At 45.8% G+C, this 26,826-nt stretch overlaps 1 protein-coding gene across 4 annotated transcripts in view; it reads right to left on the bottom strand.

Moving 5' to 3' along the window:
* Positions 1-26,826, bottom strand: part of FN1 (fibronectin 1) — a 52,252-nt gene that overhangs the window by 3,861 nt on the left and 21,565 nt on the right. Inside the window, exons 19-42 of one of the 4 annotated variants that reach the window (XM_033064603.2) lie at positions 25,903-26,175; positions 21,988-22,254; positions 20,363-20,457; positions 19,875-20,043; positions 19,538-19,624; positions 18,585-18,776; positions 15,977-16,249; positions 14,752-14,934; positions 13,409-13,498; positions 12,842-13,111; positions 12,367-12,483; positions 11,846-12,010; positions 11,043-11,198; positions 10,184-10,297; positions 8,293-8,562; positions 6,326-6,513; positions 5,200-5,287; positions 4,876-5,052; positions 4,581-4,670; positions 4,204-4,383; positions 3,570-3,659; positions 2,537-3,000; positions 1,356-1,494; positions 332-496 (exon numbers count right to left, since the gene is read on the bottom strand). In XM_033064603.2, the coding sequence (XP_032920494.1) occupies positions 332-496; positions 1,356-1,494; positions 2,537-3,000; positions 3,570-3,659; positions 4,204-4,383; positions 4,581-4,670; positions 4,876-5,052; positions 5,200-5,287; positions 6,326-6,513; positions 8,293-8,562; positions 10,184-10,297; positions 11,043-11,198; positions 11,846-12,010; positions 12,367-12,483; positions 12,842-13,111; positions 13,409-13,498; positions 14,752-14,934; positions 15,977-16,249; positions 18,585-18,776; positions 19,538-19,624; positions 19,875-20,043; positions 20,363-20,457; positions 21,988-22,254; positions 25,903-26,175 (4,302 nt within the window). The remainder of the gene's footprint in view (positions 1-331; positions 497-1,355; positions 1,495-2,536; positions 3,001-3,569; positions 3,660-4,203; positions 4,384-4,580; positions 4,671-4,875; positions 5,053-5,199; positions 5,288-6,325; positions 6,514-8,292; positions 8,563-10,183; positions 10,298-11,042; positions 11,199-11,845; positions 12,011-12,366; positions 12,484-12,841; positions 13,112-13,408; positions 13,499-14,751; positions 14,935-15,976; positions 16,250-18,584; positions 18,777-19,537; positions 19,625-19,874; positions 20,044-20,362; positions 20,458-21,987; positions 22,255-25,902; positions 26,176-26,826) is intronic. The other 3 variants (XM_033064604.1, XM_033064605.1, XM_033064606.1) reach the window with 3 other exon arrangements.

Below are 26,826 nucleotides of genomic sequence, written 5' to 3'. Positions count from 1 at the left end.
AAGGCTGCCTGCAATGCAGATCAGATTTATTGTAATACCAGCACTGGCTGTAATACCCATTGAAATTCACACTTTCCCATATTACCTAGACATGTCTGGCAAGGTAAAAAAGCCTCTTATCAATGCAATATTGATTGTTGCTGATGGCAATTCTAGATTAGCTGCACAGCTCTGAGAAGTTTTCCATCACTTCTCATGATGCAAAACACCGCTTTGGTTTAAGGACTTCAGATCCTGCCTTCATTTGCATCATGTTTGGAGCAGGCTGATTCTGTCAAACATGGCACTGGTGCTGGGGGAGAGTGGGGATGGTTAACAGCAAGCTACTCACTAGAAGAGTCACATCTGAAATGGCCACTGCCAAAGCCTAAACACTGGCACCAGAGCTTAAAGCCAGTTTCAGATAAGCGCTCCCATTCCTCGCCAATGGAATAGAAGGAGCCAGTGTAAGTATCAAAGCAGGTGTCGTCAGCTGGCTGGTTTAATCCTTCAGACACTGCAACAAAAAGAGAAGAAACAGGCATCACACACAGCAATGGCAACTGCTGAAAGACAGAATGATTTTCAGTGAACACACTTTTTCTTCTTGTAATATCCTTCAGTAATGGAGCTACCCCATGGGCATATACTTGATAGTTGTCAGCAGCCCAGCTCCTGTGATTTATTTTCCATTTGCATGTGTCAGAGCAGTTGAATGATAAAAAAACTGACATGAAGGCTATTTTCATTTTGATTTGCCAAGTTTCAAGCAAGTGTGAGGTTTTGAATTTGCTGCTGGTGAGCAACAACCCGACTCTGCCTGTTTTCAGGACAGAATGTGCTGCAAGATGCTGAGGAACAGTGGAGGGTTGGTAGCTGCACATACACTTTTTTGGGGTTGTGGGTCATGGCAGGGGGATGGGAGAAGGAGAGCAGACCCTGTTGTAGGGCAGTGATTTGTCACTTTTGGTGTGTGCCTTGGCTGGTGGGTGCTTTAACCCTCTCATCAGGGTTAAGAGCTGATGGTCCAGTCTATGACAGATACAAGGTACCAGTGATTGTGACTCCCTTGGAGCACAGCAAATACCAGATCTCTCTTGGGGCATTGTGGCGTGTCTGGAGCCTCAAAGCACTTTTCTCTGTGTTTACACAGCAGCTCAGGACAGCTTCTCATCCCACCATCAGTGTGTGTCAGTTATCCAAAACCACAGGACCTCACAAATGACTTGTCCCAGTATCCTGCTATGAACTGTCCTTGTCAGAAGTTTCCTTTCTGACCTGTTGTCAAGTTTGGGCACCAGGTAGGTTACCGTGAGTAAGGGAAATGAGGCAGGGGCTGCACAGGTTCAGCCAGACTTCCTAAGGCTATTCCTTACCAGTATTGCCAACTGTGACCACCTCCTCCAGCACCTTCTGCCTCCGGTGATCCTTCAGGGCTTCCACTATGATGTTGTAGGTGGCCCCTCTTGTAAGACCCTTGAGTGTGGCACTAGAGGAAGTGCCAGGAACCCTGAACTGCAACAAGAGACAAGGCCAGGTCACCAGAAAGGTGGGAGGGAATACCCTTTAAGTGTTACCTCTCTCATAAGAAAGACAGGATGTTTAGGATGACCCCTATACATGATGGAACCAGACCACTCCCCTTAGATACTCTGACAACTTCCAACAATACCAAGTTAGACTTGGCTACTCTGGGCTATGGATCATGGGGGGTTAGTTTTGCCATTTCAAGGAAACCAAGGGAGACATAGGAAGAGTGTTGTAGCTTGGAGAAGCAGTACCTCCATCTTTGAAACTCCTACTCAACATGCTGCCCCCTTCCCAGGTGAAATGTCACTGCTGACAGCATTTCAAAGTTTTCTGGTTTTGCAGTTTTATCCTGAAGGTTTTTCCATAAAGGACATGAGGGAGGCTTTCACCCATCCTGATCTCAGCTGTGTGTTAAACAGACTCCAGGCTAATTCCTGCTGCTCCCTCAGCACAGCAAAGGGACTGGGGCCCTGAGAGACTCTGCTGCCCCAGGTGAGGCTACACCCTGTAGTAATTATGTCAAGATGGACATGACTGGCACCAACATCAGTCTTTTAATAAAAGCTTTTCATGCCTTCTCTCCTTAGACTTCTCTCAGGCAATTCCACACAGCACTGACTCCTTTCCTCATAGGCAGCTCTGCTGACTCCTTCTCTCCTCTCTACAAGTTTCCTTCTGCATGACTGGCTAACCCCAAGCTGCCCCTTAACTGGCCACCTAACCCTGTCTGTCCCTCACACAGCATCTTCTCAACTTGTGTGTCCCTTGCACAACCACAAGTCCCTTCCTCCTCACAGCACTGCCAGCACACTCCAGCCCAAACTAACTGCAGCAACACTCTGAGTTTCAAGCTCCAACTGCAACTTACTCTTAACCAGCTGACCCACTCTTTTATAACTCGTTGGACAGGCAAGGCTGTCTCCACTTCTCAGCAATCAGTGCAGCTGTAATTCATTGAGGAAAATTGCCTTGTGCACAATCCTTACAACCTGTCTTCCATGAGAACACAGTCTGCTGGGACAGTTACCTGCAGCGTGTCCTCGTCCTGGCTGACGGGCTGGCAGGAGATGATGTACTCAGAGCTCTCCAGCAGTGGTCTCCAGGAGATGGTGGTGTGAGAAAGCGCCTCCTGGCCCGTGTCGTTGCGCCGGGGCCCGCGGGAGTGCGGGTACGAGGGCTCCACGATGATGGGCACCTGGTAGCCCGGGATCTCGATGGCTTCATCCACGCTGGGCAGCGGGCGCCTGGATCCCGGCCTCAGGGGGGTGGCTGTGGTGGGTCCAGGCCGCCTGTAGCCGTGCTCCTCGAGGAAGACTTGCTGGCCCTGGTGTCCCACGGTCTGAGGGTGCCCCGAGGAGCCTGGCAGCTGGATCCCATTGCCATTGTCATACCTATTGTTGGTGAGGTAAGGGGTCTCCTCGTCGATGGAAGGCACGTCCAGGATGTCGGGCTGGTTGGGGTGTGGTCTGCTGATCAACGTGGGGAGCTCATCTGGCCAAAGGAAGGTTAGAGGCCATAAATATTAGCAGTTACCCCAAGATGCAACACCTTTATGACCTTGCAGTGATTTCACAAGAAATGTGTTGGTATGAAATTTTCAAACAGCTGAGTGATACTTTTGAACACTGCAACCCAAAGAAGCCACCAGCACTGCTCAAATTGAGAAGGAATTACTATAAGAGATAGTTGCAGGTTAATTTAAGAAGAATCACTGGTGAGCAGGAAGAAACTTGCTCCTTGATCATATTTGGATCTCCAGCTGGTATTCTGCTTGCTGGAGGTATCTCAATCTTGTACTGTGAAAGCTGCAAAGTAAGAGGAATGCAACAGGCAACAAATTGAATGGATTCTACATTTGATGCCATCAAGTGTCAGACAGTAATGTTAACCCTGACTTAATTATCCATTAGGTACCCAAGCAAGAATCCAGCATCAAGTACACTGCTCTGTTGCTAGTGTTCAAACACCAGTAAATGTGATTAATACGAATTTAGAAGTGTCCTGCCTCCTTGGAAATGAAAATCTCCTGTTGGCACACAACAATCCAGAGCTTTGTTTACCTGTCCTTTTTCTGCCAACCAGTGGTTCACTCTTCTGATTGTTCTTCACAGCAATGATGTAGATGATGTATTCAGTGCCAGGTTCCAAACCTAAGGAGGAAGGAAGGACACAGAACTATCTGAGACTTATGAGTTGCTTTTCTTTTACGATTATGTGTGAGAAGGGAGCATGAGAGGTAGGTATAGCTACAATATCAGGTATGTGCATTTCACACCTGAGGTTTTCAGGACAGTGAAGAGAGTTCAACCTCCTGCTCCTCAGAGCAAGTTTGCAGTCTGACCATGTCAGCTGGGATCATGGACCCAAACATAAGAGATCTTTAGCACGTGTGACTGGTGGGGTGCCAGAATCAGGGGCTTTTCTTCCTTGAAAGGACAGCAGTAGTGGTGACAGTGGAAACAAGAACTGAACTGTTCATATGTGGTGGTTGCTCTGATCAGTGAAGTGGAACGTGTTTGTAGGACAGGTGTGCTTATAGCACTACTCTCTAGTACTGGAACTCACAATAAAGGAACACAATTTTCTCTGTCTACTAGCTAATCATCAACACAATTTATAATTAGGCCTTCCCCCACTGTCTCCCTTGAAATTCAAGTGTTTCAGGTGAAGAGCTCCCAGACAAAACAGGGTTACCAGTGATGGTAGCCTCGGTGGTGCCGGGCCGGGGGCGAGGCAGGACCTCCTTGACTGGTGAGCCAGGTTTCTCATATCTGATGATGTAGCCAGTGATCTTGGCTCGGGGAGGCTGCCAGGTGACCAGCAGGGAGTTGCTCGTGGTTGTAAGGAAGTGCAGGTTAGAAGGAGCATCGATAGCTGGGTGGAAACAAAAGGGTTTACCAAGTCAAATGCAGAAAAGACCAGCATATTCTTCACCTGACTGACACCCTTCTCAAACCTACTGCTGTAAGCCACAGGGAATATTAAATGTGATCAGATACAGACAACTCCTAACTGGCCACACGTGACTACTGTGTGTTAACATGAGCAAAAAGGTCAGACAAGATCATTACCAGTGGAGGCATCCAGTACCACTGGGGAGCTGCGTGCGTTCTCGTTCAGAGTGTACAGGTAGATCTTGTAGTCAGTACCCGGCTGCAAGCCTAAAACAAAGGTGAAACACAAATGTTAGCTAAGACGGCCATCAGGTCTTTCAACAACCTCTTCTTGGAGCCTAGTCTTGATGCCTTGGATATTTTTTCCCACCTTTTATTCCTGTAGTATTTCTCATCAAGGATATTCAATTCCAAAACAAGAACCCAGTGTATTTTCTGATATGACCCTGCAACTGCAGAAGCCCTCACCTACCAGTGATAGTGTAACTCCTGAATTCAGGGCTGATGGTCCTCTGGATGGGGTTCTGGCCACCTGCAGGGACAGCTTCCACCAGGAAGCCAGTGATGGTCTCAGTCTTGGTCCTCCAGGTAATGGTGATGGTTGTCTCAGTGACATCTGTCACCCGGGGCCTGCGAGGGGGACTCACATCTGCACCACAAGGAAAGGGGTTCTGTCAGCACAGTGGGGACTGGGAATCTCATCAGCCAAGTGCTGCTGAAGCCTGGGATGGAGCAGGCTCCTGGCCTCTGTGCCCAAACAGCACTGAGTGGTCATTTGGGGAGGGCCACCACTTACTTTCAAGAGTTGTGACCACCCCCTGGGCTGGTCTGCTGGTCAGGGAGTCCTTCAGGGCATACACACTCACTTCATACTTGGTTGCTACCTAGAGTGGACAGTTATACCACATCATGAGCAGGACCCAGCACAGGGGGAAACACTCCTGCCCTCAGTCAGTGTTGGGTGGAGCCATGTTTCTCAGTCACCACTTAATGAAACCTCAAAATAAATCAGGGAAGGATTGATGGGATAATTCTAATTATTTCCAGCTATAATAAAAGAGTAGGCATGGACACTGTGCACATGTGCACATTTGGGAGCAGAAGAAATCCTGGAAGAAGCTTATTTATCACCACTCATTTTAGAACCTGTGCTTCAAAGCTGATTCTTCAGAGAAACTAATTTCCCTCCTATTTTTCCCAGGGTTAATGGATGCCATTTGCTATGATAAAGAATAAAATAATGTGAATAAAAGAGAATTGTGAAAGTAACAGCATGGAGGGTTTTGTCCTTGGCTGCATCAGACCATGGGTCCACTTAGATTAGAATGTTTTTAAGGCTCATTTTGGAAAATTATTCATAAAACTCCTTAAAAACAGATCAGTAGCTTTTTACGATCACAGGAATCATAAAAGCAGTTATTCTCAGCCTTCTCCAGTTCAGGAACTCCTGAAATGTTTCCAGTGGAGAAGATGGCTAATAGCAAATTTTAGCCTACTCACAAAAGGCTTGCATTTTTAACTTCTATTTTGCAGATATCTTAAAAATAGGCAATAGACTGCCAGAGCTCCCATATCACAGCTTGAAATCTCTGCGTTAGATCACTTTATCTGACCTCTTTTGTGAAAGATGAGTAAAAGCATTTTGCTGGGCTACTTTTGATTGTGAACTAGGTAATCTGCATTTGATTAGGCATCCAGTCTCTCTGTGCTAGATGAGGAAGGGGGTAGAATGCAGCTTCAGCAGGCCAAATACTTGCGTTTTAAAAAAGCTACAGTATTGAGTAGCTGCAGTCTGACTTGCCATGAGCTTCAGAGCCAGACCCCTTAGGAGCTGTAATGATCTGCTCCAACTGAAGCTCCTGACATAGCAATCTGAAATTTCTTAAAAAATCTCCTTCCCACAACACAAAGAAAAAAGTTACCATCAAGCCAGACACGACTGCGGATGTGCTGTCTGGAGAAAGGTTGATTTCTTTCATAGGACCAGTCTTTTCTTTGGGGTTCACTCTGACCCTGTAGCCGGTGAGGCGAACGTTGGGTGCATTCCAGTTGATGGTGAGACTGGTGGGAGTCACCTGAGTAAACCTCAGGTTTGTGGGAGGTGGAATTGCTGCAAAAATCCAGATTGGCACAGTTACTTTAAAAAAAAGACAGTCTTGGATAAGACAATATTCTCTCCTGAACACATGACAGGTTTAGGCCAGGAAAGTGGAGTGCCTTGTGCAAACACAGGCATTAAAGCACTGTGGGAGGGGACATGTTATTCAGGAGGAGATTCTCAAACCTACAGTAACACTTTACAGCAGAAATAAGGAGATAGTGAGGCTTCAACCCTGAAGTTCAGTAAGCAATGACATTTGCTATGATAAAAGGTAAAGGCTTAGGAAGGTGCTTACATCTCTAGTAGGCCAGTCTGTTTTAATTATTCTACCAGTCTCTGTTTTTCATCACACAGCTCCTGGTTTAGCCCTGCTCCACTGGCCCCTGTCTGTTCATTTCAGAAATACAATGGATGATTTACACAAGTAAGTAGGGAAGCAGGCTCAGGAATTGCAGAGAATATATAAAAACACTGCAAATGGAGAGGGGAAGCATTTTACAGCCACTTACACAGCGAGCAAGGCAATGGAAAAGCAGAGCTGTGGTGGCCATAAGGCTCATTACACAAGGGCCTGTTCAGGAGCTAACACACCCACTATCCTTACAAACAAATGCTTGCCTAAAAAAAGGAGTGCCCATTGAAATATTTTCTTGCCTTACTGTTGGTAAGCCTGGGGCTGTAAACAAAGCAAAGATATACCTGAGCACAGTGTCCACTGTGGCACATTGCTGTCAAAGCTTTCCAGTTTTACAAAGTGGAAATACAGGATAATTCTTCCTTCTGGCTTTGCTCAGAGCTCAATCTGAAGCCCATGAGAGTCAGTGGAAATTCTTGAATGACTTCAAATCCATTTTTGAACAGCCCACAAAAGGTAAACCACAGAGGGTGGGTTTGAAAAAGTATTGTATTTGCATTTCTGGCAGGTAGTCAGCCAGTTCCATCATTACATCACTTGGCTCCAGTTTAGCACAGCAGATCTATACACTAGGACCCACTGAATTCATTCCACCCCTGGAATTAAAGTGCCAACTTCTCAGCCACAAATGAATGAGATACCTTTATTACACAGGTGCTACCTGCCTTTGTAATAAAGTCACATCTGGTAATGCTGGAAGCTTGCAATGGATCCCATATTGCTGGAAGCAATGTTCAGCTCATTCCTTGCAATAATTTTCCTTTTTCATCAAGGAATTTTCAATGCATGGAATTGTAGCTGCATCAGCCTGGCACAGAAGGGACTCTCCTGTGGAGGTGATGGGGGTGCAGGGTGTGGGCATGCAGTGGGCTGTGGTGCCTAGGGCAGTGCCAGTGAGGGATCTGCAGGCTCTGTGAGACCTGAGGGTTCAGCAATCTCCCAGCCCTTCCTGCTGATCTTTGGTTCCAACAGCAAGGTCCCTATGGCATGAAAGCTGCCCTCATCTCTGCTGTTGGTCACTACCTGTGCTTTCAGGTACCTCAAACCTTGAAGGTAAGACAAGAGCGTTGTGAGAGTGCTCACCATGGATCAGGCTCCTTGAGCTGGGACAAGACACCACCAGACACCACTCCCTCCTTTCTCTAGGATCTGCTCCTGCACTCCTGCTCTCTTGCCTGCCTTCCCTGATGTGTATGCAGGTTGCCTCTGCTGGCAGGCAGCTCTCTGGCCCCAGCTAAGTCATCCCTCAGGAGCAATCCCATCCCCTGGGCTGCCCCTGGGGCTGTCCCGGCGCGCAGCACCAGCTGCACATGGAAGCACACTTTACCCCTCGGGGCTGCTGCCATGGCCTGCTGGGGGTGGTGGAGCTGTACCTGTGGACTGGGTCCCAGTGAGGGGCAGGCTCTCCATGTCATCGTAAATGGCAACGATATTGATAGTGTACTCAGAACCTGGCCTGAGGCCATGCAGCTCAGCAGTGTCTTCTTCGCCACCTGGGGCCGGCAATAGCTCATGGATTCCATCCTCAGGGCTTGAGTAGGTCACCCTGTACCTGGTGACTTGCCCCTGAGGGCTTTCCCAAGCAATTTTGATGGAATCAACATCCACCTCAGTGAATGTTAGTCCTTTAGGGCGGTCAATGTCTGTTAGGCAAATTAACGGGAAGAGGTTAAGTGATAAAAAGCAGGTTGTGGGTGAGGAAAATAAAAAGCATTTCCATTACATGCAAAGCGGTTTTCAGTTCGGCGTGGCAAGGGGGCAATGGATTCTCCTCTGTGCTGCACCTTGCACACATGCTTACATCCCTAAGCCTGAGTTTGCAGGTGCCAGGCAGCAGGAAGGCAATCTTGGCTTTGTTGTAACCAACTCAAAGCAGCCAGGACACCAAATCTCACCTATTTTTGAGTCCCCACGGCACCAAAACCCTTTTCACACAACTCTAGTAGCATTAAGCTGCCTTAAAAGTGGACAAGAGAAAAAAAGAAATGGGAATGTTAAGACCCATTTCTCCCATGTAAATGGTTGCTAGAGCCAAAGGCAGCCAGAGAACCCACCTGGCTCTGTAAGTTTGGGTTCTTTGAAACCCAAGTTTATAAGTTTGGTACTTGCTGTTCAATACTGTGAGCTGCTGTGCAAAGTGCCAGTCCAAGGAGAATCCATCCCACTATTTTCTTTCATAAATTAATATCCAATTAACACACTCATCAAGAAAGCAAAATTACTCAGCATATGATACTGTAAAATCAGTTAGAAACAAACTTTTCAGTTTTGTATTGAGTGCACAGGGAATGTCCACAGATGCAACTGGGTGATATGCACACCTCCCAATTAAACCAGCTCACAGGATTTGCCTGGCAAGGTGGGAGATCAGAGCAGGGGAAGTGAGCATTGTTGCTCAGAAGTCTGGAGTGGCTATCACAGAAATACAGCCATTTGTTATATAAAATGGGAAGATATAGCATATGATTTTTATATTGGATCAAAATCATGCTTTTCTAAAAGGCTTCATCATTTGCCACATTGTTTTAGTCCTCAATTTTCTAAATGGCAAAGGTGATTTTTGTCCAGGAATTTGTTAGTTTGAATGTGGGCTCTTCACTCATCTCTGCAAAGCTCTGCAGAAGTTCTCTGCAGTGTTTGGGGCTGTCATAGTTTTGAATACAAGCTTGAGCAGGGGGATAAGAATCACATAAATCCCTATCCCAGAGGTATCCCTCAAAAGCACTTTCCCTCAAACAGTTCCAAGGTCCCTCTTGTGTCCCCTCTGTGACCAGAGCATGACTGCTGTTTTGTACACGGCACCTCAGTCCTGCAATCATTTTTCTTTTGGAGTGCTTCATCCCAATCTCTTGGTATAACCCATGTGGATTCCCTTACTCCCTCTCACAGGGCAAGTGCTCCCAAGCCCAGTCCGGTCCCTTAACAGCAATCACCTTTGCCACCTAGCTGCACACAGAGGAGATCCTGGCACATTTTATCCATTGATTGATGGCAAACAAAACCCCAAAGGACTTTGTGGCTTTAGTGAAAGAAAATAAGAAGCGCAGCACTTTCAGGGGGCAGGAAATTGCATTTTGGCAGAGTTTGAGGCAGAGGGACTGTGGTTTTGCCAGCATCTGCAGTTAAGGTGCATGGTACTTCTCACAGGGCAGACCACCTCACACTCTCCTGGAGACCCTGGCTTTTGCTTTCCCTGGGAAGGTGGTGGTAGGTTCAGACATCACTAGAAAACACATGTTTGTTCCCATGAAGTGAAATACGTACTGGTGACAGCTGTCTGAACCAAGGGCTGGCTCTCCCCGTTCTGATTCTGAGCAATGACACTGACCACGTACTCCACTGTGGGCTGCAGACCTTCAATAGTGACTTGAGTTTGATCTGGCAGGAAAGAACACCATCAGTCAGAAAGAACAGCACAAAAATTGCAGAGAACTGCCCTCAAAGTAGCCTTGAATGAATGGCCTGTCTGTTGCCATAAATGTCATTAAAACAAGGTGGGACTGACAAATTAAAATTGCCTTTAAATTGCACCATGCTTCTCTGGCAGTGCTCAACTGCAATTTGTACCTGCTCCAAGACTCCACAGCTGAAAGGGCAGGTTAGCACAGTGGGCAGAACAAAGTACAGGGAAGCCAGCTTTCATCATTTTTTAGGGTAATACTGATCATCAACTCAGCTGCATCACAAGCATTCCCAAGTGCTCTGATGATCCCACAAAATGCAGTTTTCCTGAGAGCTGACACAGCTCACAGGATCTACAGGTACTACACTACAGACCTGCAGTGTATGTGACAGAACCCATGCTGTGACTAAGAGTCATGCTATAGGACTTCCAGAAGGATTTCAGAGCAAGTTTTGCTGGATGCTAGAAAATCAAATGAAATCTTTGAAATGCAGGTGCTCTTCACGCACACTGAGGCTGCCAAGAACAAACTTTTGCAATACACTGGTGTCAAAGAAATATGAAGCTTTGGGGGCAAAAATATGCCTTAGCTCATCTGTCCTGGATAAGACAGAACTGAAAATCAGCAGGATGGCAAAAAAAGGGTACAAGCAGAGCAGGATTTCAGTGGTCACATCTTGCATTCTTTACAGATCCAGTGAAGGATGCCATGACTCTTACCTGCAGGGACATTTTTCGTTTTTGAGGGCCCACGTCCGTCCTTGGGGGCAGCAGTCACACGATACCCTGTGACTGGGGATGTTGAAGGGAGCCATCTGATGCTGATACTGTTGTCCTGGACATCAGTGACTTGCATCTGGGATGGTGTGTCTATTTCTGGGCAACAAAAATCATTTTTCTCAGTATGTTGGTACAGGAAACCATCCCCCCACTGCTGTGTCCTGGCTGAATTTTATTCTGCATGGCTTGGAAGAAAAAACACACGTTGCTATTTATTTGTCTCTCATGCTAGCCCAGAGCAAAAAAGCCTTAACCATGATGTGTGGGTGAGTGATCTCATATCAATGTTAGTTGAGGATTTTTGTTGTTTTAAAGGCTACTAAATGCCTTTATCTGCAGCTGCAGCAGGTGTAGGATTAGGTTACATCCAAATCAGGAGTGAGACAACAGTGTTGGCATTAGAAAGTTAGGTCTCATCAGGATCCCAATCTGACAGTGAAGCACTGGAGTTAAGCCAGCAGTGACCCCACGTTATGAGAGCCCAACAGGATTTCCACTCTGCAATGAGCAGTTGAGCATTGCTTTTATCCCCATCTGGACTCCACAGGGTATCCCTTCTCCAAGTCCTTCTGGGCCATATCAGTTATCATGCTGGGCCACCAGGACACAAAGCTTCACTGAAACTGATGGCCTTGGAGCCCACGGCTTCTAAAAGAAACTGGGGATCAGTGATACACATTTATGGGGGAAAGCCAACACAAAGCTGTGGGGGTTTTGTCTTGTTTGGTTCCATCAGGTCTCACCTGTTCTGTAGGTGACAGTGACTGGCTTGCTGCTGGCAGGGCTGTCTCCACGGCCAGTTACAGCATACACAGTGATGGTGTATTCAACACCAGGCTTGATGCCAGTGATGGTGGCAGTAGACACAGTGCCAGGTACTGTGAACTCCTGTACTGGGCTGCTTCCACCTAGGAAGAGTAGGTTAAGAAAGAAACGTGATGGTTCTGTAAAGCATACATTTAAAATCTCTACAAAATCCAGGACAATCTTGTATGCACCAAGCTGAAGACCCTGCTGATTTCAGTGATTGGTGGATCAAGGTTGTTTTGGCCATTTCAAGGAAAAGAATGAAATATGTACACAGAACCACTCCTAAAATTATTGCAAAACTCCAGATGCTCTTTCTTTTAGGTTGACAAAATACGATTTGCTCTTTTTTAAAAAAGGCACCAATATGTCTGCTACAGCCTAAGGTGCCTTTGCTTTCTAATGGCCTCAGAACAGAGTTTCTGGTCTGTGACCAGCTGCAGCAACCTGCCCTCACCTGTTTCACCGTAAGTGATCCGGTAGTATCTCACTGTCACTGCAGGAGCATCCCAGGAAATCTTGAGGCTAGTTGGACTGGTAGGGGTGACTTCCAGGTCCCTTGGAACATCAGACACTAGAAAAACAGAGAATTGAGAAGGGAGTTTAAACACAGTTGTACATCAGCTACATACTCCACTTATACCATGCTCCTGTGCTACTCATCCGTGCGTCTTTTGGCTCAGGGCATATTCCTCTCCAAAGAGATGTATCTGGTTAAAAACCACATGGCACTGGACTGGATTTAATGACAATAGTTCTGCTGGCCTCTGAAACACCTGAAAGCAGCATGGGTCCTCCCACCTATTTTTAAATCAAGCCCTACCTCAGTACATAGGCATTTCCTCATGAGTGAAGCTGGTAGGGGAGATGTGATTTAACAGCAACTACTTTGCTAGAGAACACTCCAAACCCAGCATTCCCTCCAGGCTCACCTGTTGTTTGCTGGCCAACCAAGGGCAGGCTCTCCTCCCTGCCATTGACAGCGATGATGCTGACCACGTACTCAGTGCCTGGCAGCAGGTTGGTGAGGGTGATGGAGTTCCTGGAGGGGGGCACACGTTCCTCCTTGGGCCGGACCCCGCCCTGCTCGGGCTGGTAGCGGATCCTGTAGCCCGTGATGGTGGCACGAGGAGCGATCCAGTGGACCGTGAAGGAGTTCGCAGTTATATCCGAGAAGTCCAGGCCAGTGGGGGAATCCAGACCTGTGTGGTTCAAGAGACACAAGGCTGAGCTCAACCAAGCTGCTTAGCATCATCACAGGGAAAAAAAAAAAATACATGCCATTAATTAATTCTTAAAGGATGGTATTAACCACTGAGAAGGAGTTTGCGGTTACAGCCAAGAAGGCGAGACCAGCTGGGGAATCCAGGCCTGTGTGGTTCAACAGACACAAGGCTGAGCTCAACCAAGCTCTTGGCATCATCACAGGGGGAAAAACAATTAAGCCCCATTAATGAATTCTTAAAGGATTGGCACTAATCACATGTGCATCCAAGTACCTGTTTTCTGGATTCCATACAAAGGTGCACTCTCATGCTGCTCAGCAACGCTGTAGACTTTCACCAGATATTCAGTGCCAGGGAGCAGGTCTGTGGAGTTGAAGAACAGGAATTTGGGCATGTTTCTTTGCTTACATCAAGAAGTTAATCAACCTCCACAATTTTATCTGTGTTTCTTAGGAGACAATCAAGTTTTGGTTGATGGAAGGTCTGAGCCTCCAGGACAATCAAAAGTTTAAATCAGTTATTTTTGTGGCATTATGGCTCCTTGCAGCCTGAAGGAGCATGATATCCTATGTCATTGCTTCATTAGTTTGTGGAGATTGACTAGAAGCAATTACTTTTTACAGGGTCCCTTCTAGTTATCTACTAGTTTAGTTATGCACTAGGCCAAAACTGTAGCTGATCTAAGCTGAAATAGGGCCAAGGGTTTCTAACACAGCTGTTCTAACCCAGACAAGCTCTAGATTTAGTTCTTTATTCTGAAAACAGGTCTTGTCTCTCACCTAACCAACCAGATTCTCAGAGAGAGGAAAAAAAAAAACCAACTATAAATCCAACACAACTTTTACCCCAAAAATTAACATCAGCTTTTGGAAATTTCCCACATTTTGCTGCCATGTCCTGTAAGGTTCCAAAACAGGATATGTTTTCTGGTCTGAGATTACAAAGTCAAATGACCTTTTGCATATTCTGATCCTCTCCCTGAACCTCTGCACTGCAAGTCCTTGACACTATTGGCAAACCAGGCAAACAACATGTATTTACTGTTAATGCCTAACCAGGCTGCAAATCAATGCAATTGCCTCATAGCCTGATTCATCACTGTCCTTGGATTGATAGGAAAAAACTTGCCTGTGGTTTGGCTTTAACTTGGGTAAAGCTAGAGGCCAAACCCTATTTGGTGTGAATTTGTATGAGGTTACTTGTCACTTTAGATCAGCTGAGAATTTGGCCAGCCACACTTAATTTTTTTTTTTTGCCTCATCTTGTGTCATGGACATTCTCACACTCTACAACTACTTGAAAGGAGGTTGTAGCAAGGTGGAGGTCAGTCTCTTCTCCCAGGTAACAAGTGATGGGACAAGAAAAGACAAGCTGCACTAGGAGAGGTTGAGGAGGTTGGATATCAGGAAAAATCTCTTCACTGAAAGGTTGGTCAGGTGTGGAGTCACCACCTCTGAAAGTGTTCAGGGGGTGTGTGGATTGCCACTTGGTGGTGAGCACGGTGGTGCTGGGTTGATGCTTCAACTCAACAACCTTGGAGGTGTTTTCTCTTAGTAATCTTACAATTTTATGATGAGGGGCTTCTTATGTTTGACTTCTGCAGGTAACCCACTTACTTGTTAAGATGACCATGTTGTCTGAGGGTGAGACTGTCACCTCTGCAACATCTTCCTCCTTCCTGGCAGGGGAGTAGCGCACCAGGAAACCGCTCAGCACGATGGAGGTCGGGGCAGTCCAAGTCACCCTCATGGTGTCAGGCCCCACGTTGGTGAAGCGCAGGTCCGTGGGAGGAGGCACAGCTACACAGCAAAGAACAAACTGACCTCAGTTCTCAGATTCACATCCATCAAGATGTCTGCTCAGGGAATCAATCACCAGAGAAAGTATCTCATGCACAACAGACTACAGCATCAGACTCATGCAAACAGACTTTTAAACTACATTTGGTTCTACTACAGTTAGGAGAAAAATGTGTCTGCACTGCTGTCAGGCTGCTTTAACCTCTTAGCAATTCCTGATATGTTAAATGTACCCCACGGGGCTAATTTAAAAACAAGGTAGCAAGTTTCAGTAATGTGCTTCTAACAGCTGGATTTTGTATTACAGATGTGGTGCCAAGAGAGGTTTAAAGTTGCCATACAGCAGCTTACAGATGGAAAAGTAATCTCATCTAGAATCCATACATGCACACACAGGAGGGGAGAGGGTATATCACTAATTTCCTATGACTCTACTTCTACTGGTGTCGAAGGATTTACAGCCTCAGGACTTTCAAACACAACAGGATTTCATGCAAGAACCAGTTTCCAGCTCGCCTTCAGCCCATGCACTACAGAGACCCTTGACGGTGTGGCATGGCTGTCACTGGCATGTACTCAGGGAGTGCTGTCTATCCTTTGGGGCATTGTGGAAAGAGTGGGGCCACCATGGAAATGGGCTGCTGGAAGCTCCAACAGCTGTCAGGGCTGGAGGGTGTCTGCTGATCTGCTCTGCCCTTCAGCACTCCTAGTTTGGGGAATCACAGTTTTAAAGTCTGGCGAACACAAAGCTCATGTTTCAGGCTCTTGGATCCAACTGGATCCTGGAAATCTGAATAGCAGAAGGTGAATGAGCCTGGCAAGTCTGCAGTCATTCATGGTATTAAAATGCCTCCAATTCAAAAATGAGCAGCCCCACATCCATCCCCAGCTGCCATCTGGGGAAAGGAGCCAGCTGGGTCTGTCAGGCTTCCCCGCAGCGAGCAGCTCAATTCCTCTTTGGACAAAGCCCCAGCACCCGGACAGCCAGTGACAGCCAGTGACACCACCCACGTCACAGAACACAGAAGTTTTCAAAATTCACCCGTTTGCTGTGTCAGAGTGGTAGGGGCGCTCTCTCCGCCATTAATGAGTGTGATTACACTGATGTCGTAATCAATGCCCGGCTCCAAGCCTGTCACTGTGTAGTATCCTACTGAGGAGTCCACAAAATCTTCAAAAATAGGGACACTTTCTCCTGCTGCAACTACTGTGATGCGGTACCCAATAATGGTGGAGGCATTTAACGGGGTCCACCTCAGGCCGATGCTCGAGTCAGTTATGTCAACAAAGCTTAGGTCAGTGAGCTGGGGCACCTCTAATGAGTTAAAGAGCAAATGGGAGAGGCAGAGACACACAGAGGCAAAAGGAAGACAAGGGAGAAAAAAGCAGTGTTCATCACTATTAACATCGACAGAACTTCGGAAGCAATTGCGGTGATATGCACAATTTCTCGTGGGGTCCGGGGGAAAAGGAAGGATTTTTGTGGGTGTTTTTTGTTGTGTTTTTGCTTTTGCTGTTTTCAGTTTGTTTTCTTGTATTTACCCTTTAATGCAGTCTCCAGCTGCTTCCCTGGGCAGACAGAAGCTGAAACCCCAATCCCCTCAGAAGCTGAAACCCCAATCCCTCTTTAGACATATAATTTTCCAAGAGCCCTACAAGAAGCACTTAACTTGCAGCAAATTTACTTTGAGCAATGATAAGCCATTAAGACCCTTCATTTTCTGACAAAAATAGAAGCACAAAAAACACAGCCCTTTGGTTTTTATGCAGGTAAATGACAAGAGAGCAAAGCTTACTAAATAAAATAAACTAAATTTACTAAATAAATAAAACAACAACTCTGAAACAATAGTTGATTGACCATCTAAAATCAAGGTTTTGTTCAAAAGGTGAATTTAACTTTTATCACTGGGATCACAAAAATATCAGCTCATTTGAAGGGGCTAAATCAGACCCTCAGCTGGTGAGAACCTCCACGAAGTACCAGGGTAGATCATCCACTGTCTGAACTATTTACACTGCACTTGGAAGAAAGCCTCAAATCCCTTCATGGCTTGAGGATCTGGCCCAGAATTTCTCAAGTTCTACTTACCAACTAACTGCTGCAATATTTGCGCTAAAACCAAATGATGTGGAACAGTAAGTAATAGAACACTTCCTTGGAAACAGGGTAAATGGTTAAAAATTACCTTTAGACGGTATTAATTCTGAACATCCCCAAATTCAGAGGTTATGCCCAGCACATGATGTGCCCAAGAGCCTGACATACATGGCTAAAATTGTTCAAAATCTCAAATTTTAGCCACTGAATAGGAATGCTCTTTAATGACCTTTTAGATGCTGCCTAAATTTCTGTAGGGAAAATAAGCACAGCTGTGACTGTTTTCCCTATTGATATTATTCCATTAGCAGAGGTGCTCATTTCCTGCATGCTAGGACCAGCAGAACTGGGCAGGGAATGGGGAATTTTTAGATGCATCTTTAATTGACAATTGCCAAACCTTCAGTTGCTCAAGCCAATAAACTGATATTGATTTAAGCCACAAGATTTGGCTGTGTAAATTTATCAGGGTGATCCTGAAATCAGTGGGAACAAATGGATGCTCTTCCTCACTCAGGATCAGACATCAGTGAGTCAAAGATACAGGACTCTGTATCCATTCTGTTCATTACAAGTTAGTTTGAAAAGAAATTACAGGACAGAATTGTTGCTTTAATGATCATGGTCATGTTATATTTTGATGTCCCTCTTGGAAAACACTTATTTTACAGAATAGGTACCAAAAAAAAGCCACTTTTCTGTAAAATAATTGTTTATCCATATGGAATGCATGTACCATATCACCTTTAAAGAGTTGTAAAAGCCAGACACATACATTCTTAGCTTTCCTCCACCAGAAGATGGTGAAGGGCTAAAGCTATTCCTGCATAACTATGCAGCATCACAGCATTAGTTCACCCCAGGGGGCACACAGCACTTCAGTGAAGCACAGAAATTTTAAAGCAGTGTTACAAGAGCAAGCAAACATAGTGGCTAGCATCATCTCAGAGCAGAAACAAAAACAAACAAAGCCCTCACAAAGGAAAATTAAACACAACTGTTCGGGGAAGTGCGTATTATTTTTGCTGTGGTGGCTCCAAAGGCAGTTTGTGCAGTCCCCACAGATGTCATGTGAGGTGGCACACACCACTCTGTGTCTCAAGTGCTACAGTGGTGGACCTTTCCATCTTGGCTTTCCTCTCCATTGCGCTCCAGTCATCTTCTGCCAATACTGCTGCCAGAATTTCTCCTGTGCTCACTTCCCACTCATACCTCTGTTCACCCACTTCCTGTTCCCACCAGCTGTGCTCCAGATGCTGGGGCACTTCAGGGCTAAGTTAAATCCCTGCTGCTGCCCAGCTCAGTGCACTGAAACAGCAGATCCATGTGCAGGCCACCAGCCTGTGACACGCAACTGCCCATGCAGAGAAGTACACGGATGTAAGAAGTTCTGTCACGTGTTGGAACGTGGTTATTCCACTTCTAGAGACTAAATGTGACTTCTAAGCCCTCTACCATCAAACCCATACAAGTTCTGCAATGCAGAGCTCTTGGGCTCAGCCATTTGTACTTGGACAGCTGCTGAAATTGCTGCTCATCCTTTTGTTACCTGGTGTGATGGTTTCTGAGATGGGGATGCTCTCCTGGTCATCCTTGACAGTGTAGACGCTGACGTTGTACTCCACGCCAGGGTTGAGGTTCTCAAAGGTGCAGGTGGTCTGATCTGCACCCACCACCTCCTCCAGAGTAGAGCCCTGCTGCCCATCAGTGGGAGCAGTGGTCACACGGTACCCACTGATGCCTGAAATACAGAGGACAGAGTCAAGAATCTCCTGCTGGACCCACTTACACCAGTCCTCAGTGCAACAGCTGAAGCAAACATGACATTTTACAAGTGGTTTTTCCAACCTGAGCCCAGCAGGAAACAGGTTTCTTTGTCAAGCTGCTCAAAATGAGTTTCCTTGGAGCTAGCCATGTCACACTCATAGCATTTCTGTTCCCTTTGAGACCTCACCAAACTGAAAATCTCAGGAGTTTTGAGAGGAGCTTCTCTCAGGACTCCGTCAGGAAAAGATTCAGTTACCAACAAAGGTTTTCAAAAACTTTCAATCCACCTTTTATGGGAATCAATTGTGCAGCTCCCAGGAGCTATTGCAGAAGAAGAGATCATACTGAGCATTGTAAGAACTTCCACGCTCACTTTCCATAGCAAAAACTCATTTGTCACTTCCAGAAATCCTTGTAGTCCATTCTACTTTCCCTCCCTCAGACTATTTTTCAACTGGAGATACTTGAAGAAACCCTTCAAATCCTTAAAATAGCTGAAATATCTAACATTCATGATCCAAAATAACATTTTACACAGAATGTAAATCATTAGGAGTCCCACGGCAAGTTGCAGTTAACTGTGAATTATATCCTTAAATACATCTAGCAGTACATATATTTTTCTTTAAAATAATCAACAGAAAATTTCCCACCAAACTGCAAGGCACCACAGAAGAAGTGTTAGCATTCTGCTACAAGAGGAGGTTTGAGCACAGAGTGAGTTCACATGGTTACCTGGAGATGTGCTTCTCTCCCAAGAGACTACCAGGATGCCAGTGTCAGGACTGGACTTCAGGCGCAGGCTGGTTGGTGGAGCCAGTGCTGCAAGTGTTCAGACAAATGGTCACTGAGAATCATGCTGGCTGCCCCAGCATCCTTCTCCCCAACCTCTGGAATCAGCCAAAAATACTGCCCAAAGCTGTGGCCCTGCGTTGCATGAGGCAGTGCTACTAATGCACCTATGCATCAAAAAGAAAACCCGGACCACGACAGGGAGGCAACACCAGCGCTGCCTCCCAGAAGGCAGTGGGGAGTGGAAGGAGGAATGATGGTGGAAAAGCAAGTGCCATACGTGTAGTGACTCTCCTGATGATGGGGGTCTCTCTCTCCTGGCCATCCATGAGCACTGTGAGGCTGTAGGTGTACTCCACACCAGGGGTGAGCCCGGAGATGACGATGCTGCCGGAGTCCGAGATCACCTCCCGAGGAGCCTCTCCGCCCTGGCTTGGGCGCACTCCCAGCTGCAGGGGAGAGAGGTTTGCTTTTCAGCCACAGCCTCTCAGCACCCTGACTGATCACCCAACAGCAGCACTATGGGCCCTTGTGTGAACTCCAGCTGTTAGTCCTGTAACTTGTGGTCTAGATATCCCACTAGACCTGAAGCCCCCTGACTGCACTGACCTCTGTCATCTAAACCCGCTCCCTGTAAGCAACAGGGCCTTTGTACCTGTCCTCTTTGTACTGCCCTCTTCACCACAGGCCACAGGAAATTGCTTTGATCTGCCCTACCCTCCACAGTGAAGCAAGAGGAAAAACCAACATGGGATTAGCTGCTCCTACCTTGAAACCAATCCGTGGAGCAGGTGTCCAGGTGATGACAATAGAGGTCTCAGTCACTTCTGTGTTGAAAGGAGGAACAGAGCCAGCAGGTTGATCTGTGGAGTGAATTGACCAGAGATGAAGTCTACCTGCTGTGATGGCTCCAAACAGTTTGAAAACCTGACCTACAGCAGCACAAATAGCCAGAGGCATGAAATGAGTGCTGAACTAGATCACTTTGGAAAATCCAGTGATTTGGGAAGGATCTGACAGGTAATTTTTGTCTGCTGCTGGGCTTGACAGACACAGTATGCAAGTAGTACAATCATAGCCAGAGCTTTTGTTCCTGACAAAACCAAAAATATTCAAGTGGGTGCATGATCCTCTATGCATCCAGCCCCAAGAATTTGGGGAATCCTGTTTTTTGGCATGACATCTGAAGTGTTCCTCAAAACTCAGTTGTTTTTTGATACACCATATGCTTTCCAGTCAGCAAAATACCACACCCCTGTCTGTCACCCACCTGTCCCAGCAAGGCCCATCTCATCCCTCACCAATCTTATGAAGTCAGCAGAAAGCCAGTCTGAGGTATCTGTGGTCTCACTGATATCTGTCAGAAGCATCACACAGAAGCCAAAGCCTTTGTGCATGCCAGAATCAGCCTAAATAACAACACCGAGTTTAATCTGAAATGGCCTTGTTAGTAATGTTATTAATGAAGAGGCTTGGTTAATCAAATCTATGGTCTCAAAATCTATAGTCTGAAACTGGTTTCATTCAGACAAGCCAGAATTTGAAGCCAATATTAAACCCAAGATACCAAAACATGTTCTAATTGAGGAGTATTTATAGACAAGACTGTCAGCAAAAAGTACCTTGCCAATGTCAACAATGTTACTCTGATTAAAAGTTTGAGCCCTTATTTTAGTTTTACATTGTTCTAAAAGAAACCACATTCTCTTTTGAAAAGAGGATGTGGTTCTGGGCTTGGGTGGCTTTGAGTTTTGCTAGTTTATATGATGGCATCATCATTATTTAAACACTGAAGCTATTTTTTCTTTTTAGAAGTATGTGGAGGTTGTTACAGATCTCCCTTTCCTTCCAAAATTTGCTTAATACTTCTTCCAAACCAGCATCACAAATACAGATGCAAAATATAATAAAAAGACAGAAGATCATGTTTGTGTAACTGCAGTTGAGCTGCCTTAGATGGTATCTCTGGGCTTGAGAAATGACTGCTTTCAGTTTTATGTAAGTACCAGACTAATTATTCCTTGCCCATTTTAAGAAGTTGTATGTTTTCCTTGATTTGTCATGCCAAAACCAAGCAATTAGGAAGATCAAATAAAATTAAATTTCTCTGACATCCAGTTAAGCAAAAAGTGAGGTACCAGTAGGAAGTTTTCCCTCTTGCTTTTAATCACCAGGAAAGCTGAAATGTATTTTACTAAAAGCTTTTTGATGCAAATAACTCTTTTTCCTGCCAACGAGGTTCAGAAAGAACAACAAGGAGCATTTCCCAAGCCGTTGGAACGCTACTTCAAAAGTCTGCTCCGTAAATCAACTCACAATAGGCACTTTGAGCACAAGTTCTGAAGAAAGGCCAGGGTAAAAAGGAAGAGGAGGATGTGATGTGTCTCACTCACAAGTGGTGAAGACGCCGGTCTCTCTGTTGCTCTGCAGGTCGCCTTTAACCGCCACGAGGTACACGGTGTATTCTGTGCCAGGCTGCAGGTTCCTCAGCAGGTACTTGGTGGCGGAGGGCCCCACGTTGTGGGTGCGGGGCTGCCCTCCCCGGGTGGGCCCCACTGTCAGCTTGTAGCCCGTTATCACGGCACGGGGCCGCGTCCACAGCACCAGCACCGAGTGCTCCGTGGTGTTGAGGAACCGCAGGTTGGTCGGGGCATCGAGCTCTGGGGAGGCAAAGCACAACAGCCATCAGCTTCCCAGCTGAATCTCCACTGTACCCCTACTCCCAAACCATGGGCCTGCATTCCTGATGTACTGTCTGAGGGCAACTGTAGAGAGGATGTGGGACCATGTCTTAGGTTGCAATGCAGCATGTAACCAAAAGTTTGTATTCTATCACCATCTGTTAAACCAGGTGGAGCAGTGATCCTTATCTCTGTAGGAGATATCCTCTGCTAATGGGCCAGATGTTAAAACTAGGTGGGGGAACATCCTTTATCTTTTCCACAACCCATCCTTCCTCCAGGGAGGTATCTCCTGTTAACGGGCCATTGAGTCCCACTGTGTGACTGATAAAATCACATCATCCCACTGGGAGATGCTCCAGCCAGGGGGAGGAGCCAAGAATTTCCTACCTAGATAAAAACTGAGATTTGGGACACCAAGACAGCCTTTGTTACATGGGATTCCAGAGGAAAACCAGACCTTTCCACTCATCACTGAACCTCTGGAGGAAAACTGCACCTTGTACAGGAGCACTGCTTCAACTGAACCACATCTGTCACTGCAGGAGGATGCAGCCACCATTGAATGGGACTGCTGCCAACACCCTGCCTGACTGATGGGGTGGTTGTATTCTGACTCTGGCAGTGTTTTGTTGTTTTGTAGTACTGTATTTCTATTTTAATTTTTCCTAGTAAAGAACTGTCATTCCTATTCCCATATCTTTGCCTGAAAATCCCTTAATTTCAAAATTGTAATAATTTGGAGGGAGGGGGGTTTACATTTTCCATTCCAAAACAAAACTCCTGCCCTTTCTTAGCAGACACCTGTCTTTCAAACCAAGACAGACAATGAGAGAGCTGGAAAGTTATTTCACTTCTACATCCATGCCTCAGTGCCATCCATTAATACACTGAGACAGGCAGACCTGAGTGCTCTGGGCTGAACTGATTTGGGTCGCTGCCATCTCTGCATCCCATGGGGAAGGCAGCCTAAAGGTTGAGACAAGACAGATGACCCCAACACACTCAGGAATTTCAAGTTTCTCATGAGTGCTGAGCATTTTTTAAAAACCAGCTCAGTTTAGACTTGTCAGTGTAAGCACAGAAACCTAATTTTAGCCCTTTTCCATGAAAAAGATTTATTCTTTTAAATCCTTGCCCAGTCCTCTCAAAATCCCTTCCCAAAATAAACCACCCTCAGTTTGTCATTTGAATGTCAAAATAAGTAATAGTCAGCGACTTTCTGCAGAAAACCAGTTCCTAGATCTACTGAAAAATATTCACATCATGGAACCGACCATACAACAATTCCAAGCATGCTCGCGTCTGCCCTGGGATTTGGAACAGCTCTTACCAAGCATGCTCCCCTTTTTATCAGTGCCCCTGGGAAGCTGCTGAAGCTGATAACCCAGATAACTACATAAACAAGAAGCTGAGGCAGCACAGCTCCTTCACTGGAGTCACAGTGACTGGTGGAGATGTCACCGCCTTTGGCTGAGGCAAGGTGAGGCTCTGGAGGGGAATTTGCCCCCACAGCAGGCAGCACTGGCTGCAGCAAGGAGCCCACAGTGCTCACATGGCAAGGCTCCCCACCTTTTCTAGGTCCTAACCATATGTTGAAATTAAGAGCAGTGAAGTGCTCTTTTTTGCTGGCACATGCTTTTTTCTCCTTCTGGAGAAGCAATTTTGGTGGAAAAAATTAATGTTTTCATCACTCTCTCAGTGATTCAGTGGGAAAATGCTTTTGTCCTTTTTGTTTTCTCCATTTTTAAGGAGGGAGGAAAAAGGAAGTAAGGTCTTCCTTCTTCTACCACTGGAAAAAACTGGGGAGAACTCAAAAAGAAAAAGGACGAGTGTGACCCTGCTTAAGCCCATCAGGCTGAAAGTCAACTTTATCCCTTGCTGGTACTTAGATCTGGGCTAAGTCTCATCTGAAAAAAGACTGCATCTTCCTTAAATGTGTAGCCTAAAGTCAGTTCCTTTCTGCAGAGTTTAATTTGCCATCTCTATTAGGCTTTTATCACTTCCTCTCCCCATACTAGAGGACAAAGGGGAAGATTTAAAAGCCACACACACACACTTGGAGTTTATTTGTAGACTGCTTTTTAACAGAAGGCCAAAAAGAGAATCACATTTACACCGTGGGAAGAGACTTTTGCTGCGGGGTTTTCCTTGGGAACTCTGAATGATTTCTGTTTCCCAGGATTTTCGATTACAGGATGCAATTTATGGGAATAGTTTCTGCAATGTGGTTTAGGCAAAGCAGTTAAGCAGATGATCACAGCCTATGGAAAATGATTCCAGACATTTGTGACTGGCACTGTGCTGTCTGAATTAAATGTCTATACTCCAATGTACACCTCTGTGTGGCATTTCAGAGGAACCCTACACCTAGCTCAGGCTCCTCAAAACAACCACAAAAAATTACAGATCTAGCTGGGAACTGAGCCCTTCTTGTTCTAAAAGCTTCCAAGAGAGTTCAGATTCCTAAGTCGCATCCTCGCTTTTGAAAGCCTCACTTGAAAGAGGAGGGAAGGTGCTCACACCATCTGTGCTGTGCTCAAATTAGACACCTATGGCAGAGGATGGACATAAGGATCCCATTCTCCCTGCACAGTCAATGGACAGGCACTATTCACTGTTCATAATTTTATGGATGGAAGTAAGGGTATTTCTCAAACAGCGTGGTTATAGTCACAGATTATCCCATTTCCTTTCCTTCCCTCTCAAATTACTAAGAGCCAGGCTGGCTTTTCAGAAGTTGCTCTTATTTACTAAAAAGTATCAGAAAAGCAGCAGATGCACATAGCTGAATTTAGTCCCTTTGAATAAAGTGACCCAGCCAAAGAACACCACAAACACCCACTCACCCTTCTATTGCCCAATAAACAGGATCTGATCAAACAAACCATGTCCTATGTTCTGTCTGATCCGCTCCTCTTGCACCAAAAATGGAGATAACCACCCACATACAGATAAAGCTCCTACTCTTCCATCTGAAAACCTACATCATGCCCAGCTACTGCTCCTCTCTCTTCTCTGCACTGCTAAAAAGCAGAAAACAATGCCTGACAAAGTGCATTCTCCCTCACAGAGGCAGAGGTGCTGCACTGGCACTAGATCATTAGCAATCAGGTTCTGAGGGATCCTGCATGATCCTTCCTTGCATGTGCAGGCACAACTGCTCCTGCTGCCATGGGAGCCAGACAGGTGTGGAGCTGTCAGAAGGGAGATGGGGACTTTCAGAGGAATCTCTGCAAGGCTTCTAAGTCATACTGAAATCTGCCCTAAGGCACTAGCAAAAAAAACAAAAATTATAAAAACCACGGCTGTGATCTGTGCTGTAAAAGAACTGCAGGGTCCATCATTTCTCAGTCAGTAATAAAAAAAGTTGAATTCCAGCCATACAAAATTGTTTTAAAGCACCATGAGACTTAAACTCCCATTGCAAAGCCCTGGAGGAGGATAAATCTGCTGAAGAGATCATTGTTAGAATGAATGAATTCCCAGCCCTGTCATCCTACTGATGGGATACCTCCTGGGCTAGAACTGTTGCACTTCAAGTGCTCTGTTTATACATTTCTCCAAGCAACAGAGAAATACGCACTTTAAAAGGCTGAAAAAAAAGCAGAGAGGAAAGACACTTACTGGTGGTTTGCTCTCCAGTCAAAGGTTTGCTCTCCCTGCCCTGGTTTACAGCAAAGATCTTGAAGAGATAGGTTGTTCCTGGGATCAGTTCAGTGACTTCAGCAAAAGAGTTCCTGATGATGGGCAGTCTCTGGCCGTGCTGGCCAGGGCGGTTGACAGGGATCACCTCCACCCGATAGCCGGTCACTTGGCTCTGGGGTGGGGTCCACATGATGGTGATCTTGATGTCAGAAACCTCCACAAACTGCAGATCTCTGGGGGAAGGCACTTCATCTGAAAGCACAGGGGTACAGCAATTGTCAGAGGGAGTCCTCAGCAGGAGAAGGAAAAAAAGTGAATTTTGCTTGAATAACGGTTAGCCCAAGAATATTTACTGAACTGAAAAGTCAGGGTAACCTCACTGTAAACATGCCTACACACATTCCCAGACAATATTCAAGCAGACTGCAATTCCAAACACCACTATCTACTTTAAAGTATACTATGTCTTCAGAAGGTATCTTGCTGTGACAGAAAGAGAACTGATAGAACAGATGTAATATGCTACAGAACTTCAAGTGTATGCAGAACCAAAGCCTGAGGGGAAAAAATGTACTCCAGGGGCTGGAAACAGTAACCTCCTTCTAAAATTAAAAGGGAGGGGTTTTCAAAACCCACAGCATGTTCTGAATGTCTATGATTAACTTAAATCCACCTTTTATAATTAAACAAGTACAGGGCTGATCTGGCCTTACTATAGTCAAATGTAATATGCAGTTCCCTCAGTGCTGGGCCACAGTACTGCACCCTTGAATTCCTGTGTTTAAATTAAGTTTCTTGAGACTAGGACTGATACTGCCCTAAGGTTAACCAGTGCACATTTTTGGAAGATGCAGATGCCAAACCATAAAATCATTGAGCTGAATTCATTCCTGGCTAATTCCC

This window comes from Catharus ustulatus, chromosome 7, assembly GCF_009819885.2.
Source record: "Catharus ustulatus isolate bCatUst1 chromosome 7, bCatUst1.pri.v2, whole genome shotgun sequence".
In the NCBI taxonomy this organism is placed as follows: Eukaryota; Metazoa; Chordata; class Aves; order Passeriformes; family Turdidae; genus Catharus; species Catharus ustulatus.
The sequence above is the reverse complement of the archived record's forward strand: the minus strand, read 5'-3'. Positions and strand labels throughout refer to the sequence as shown.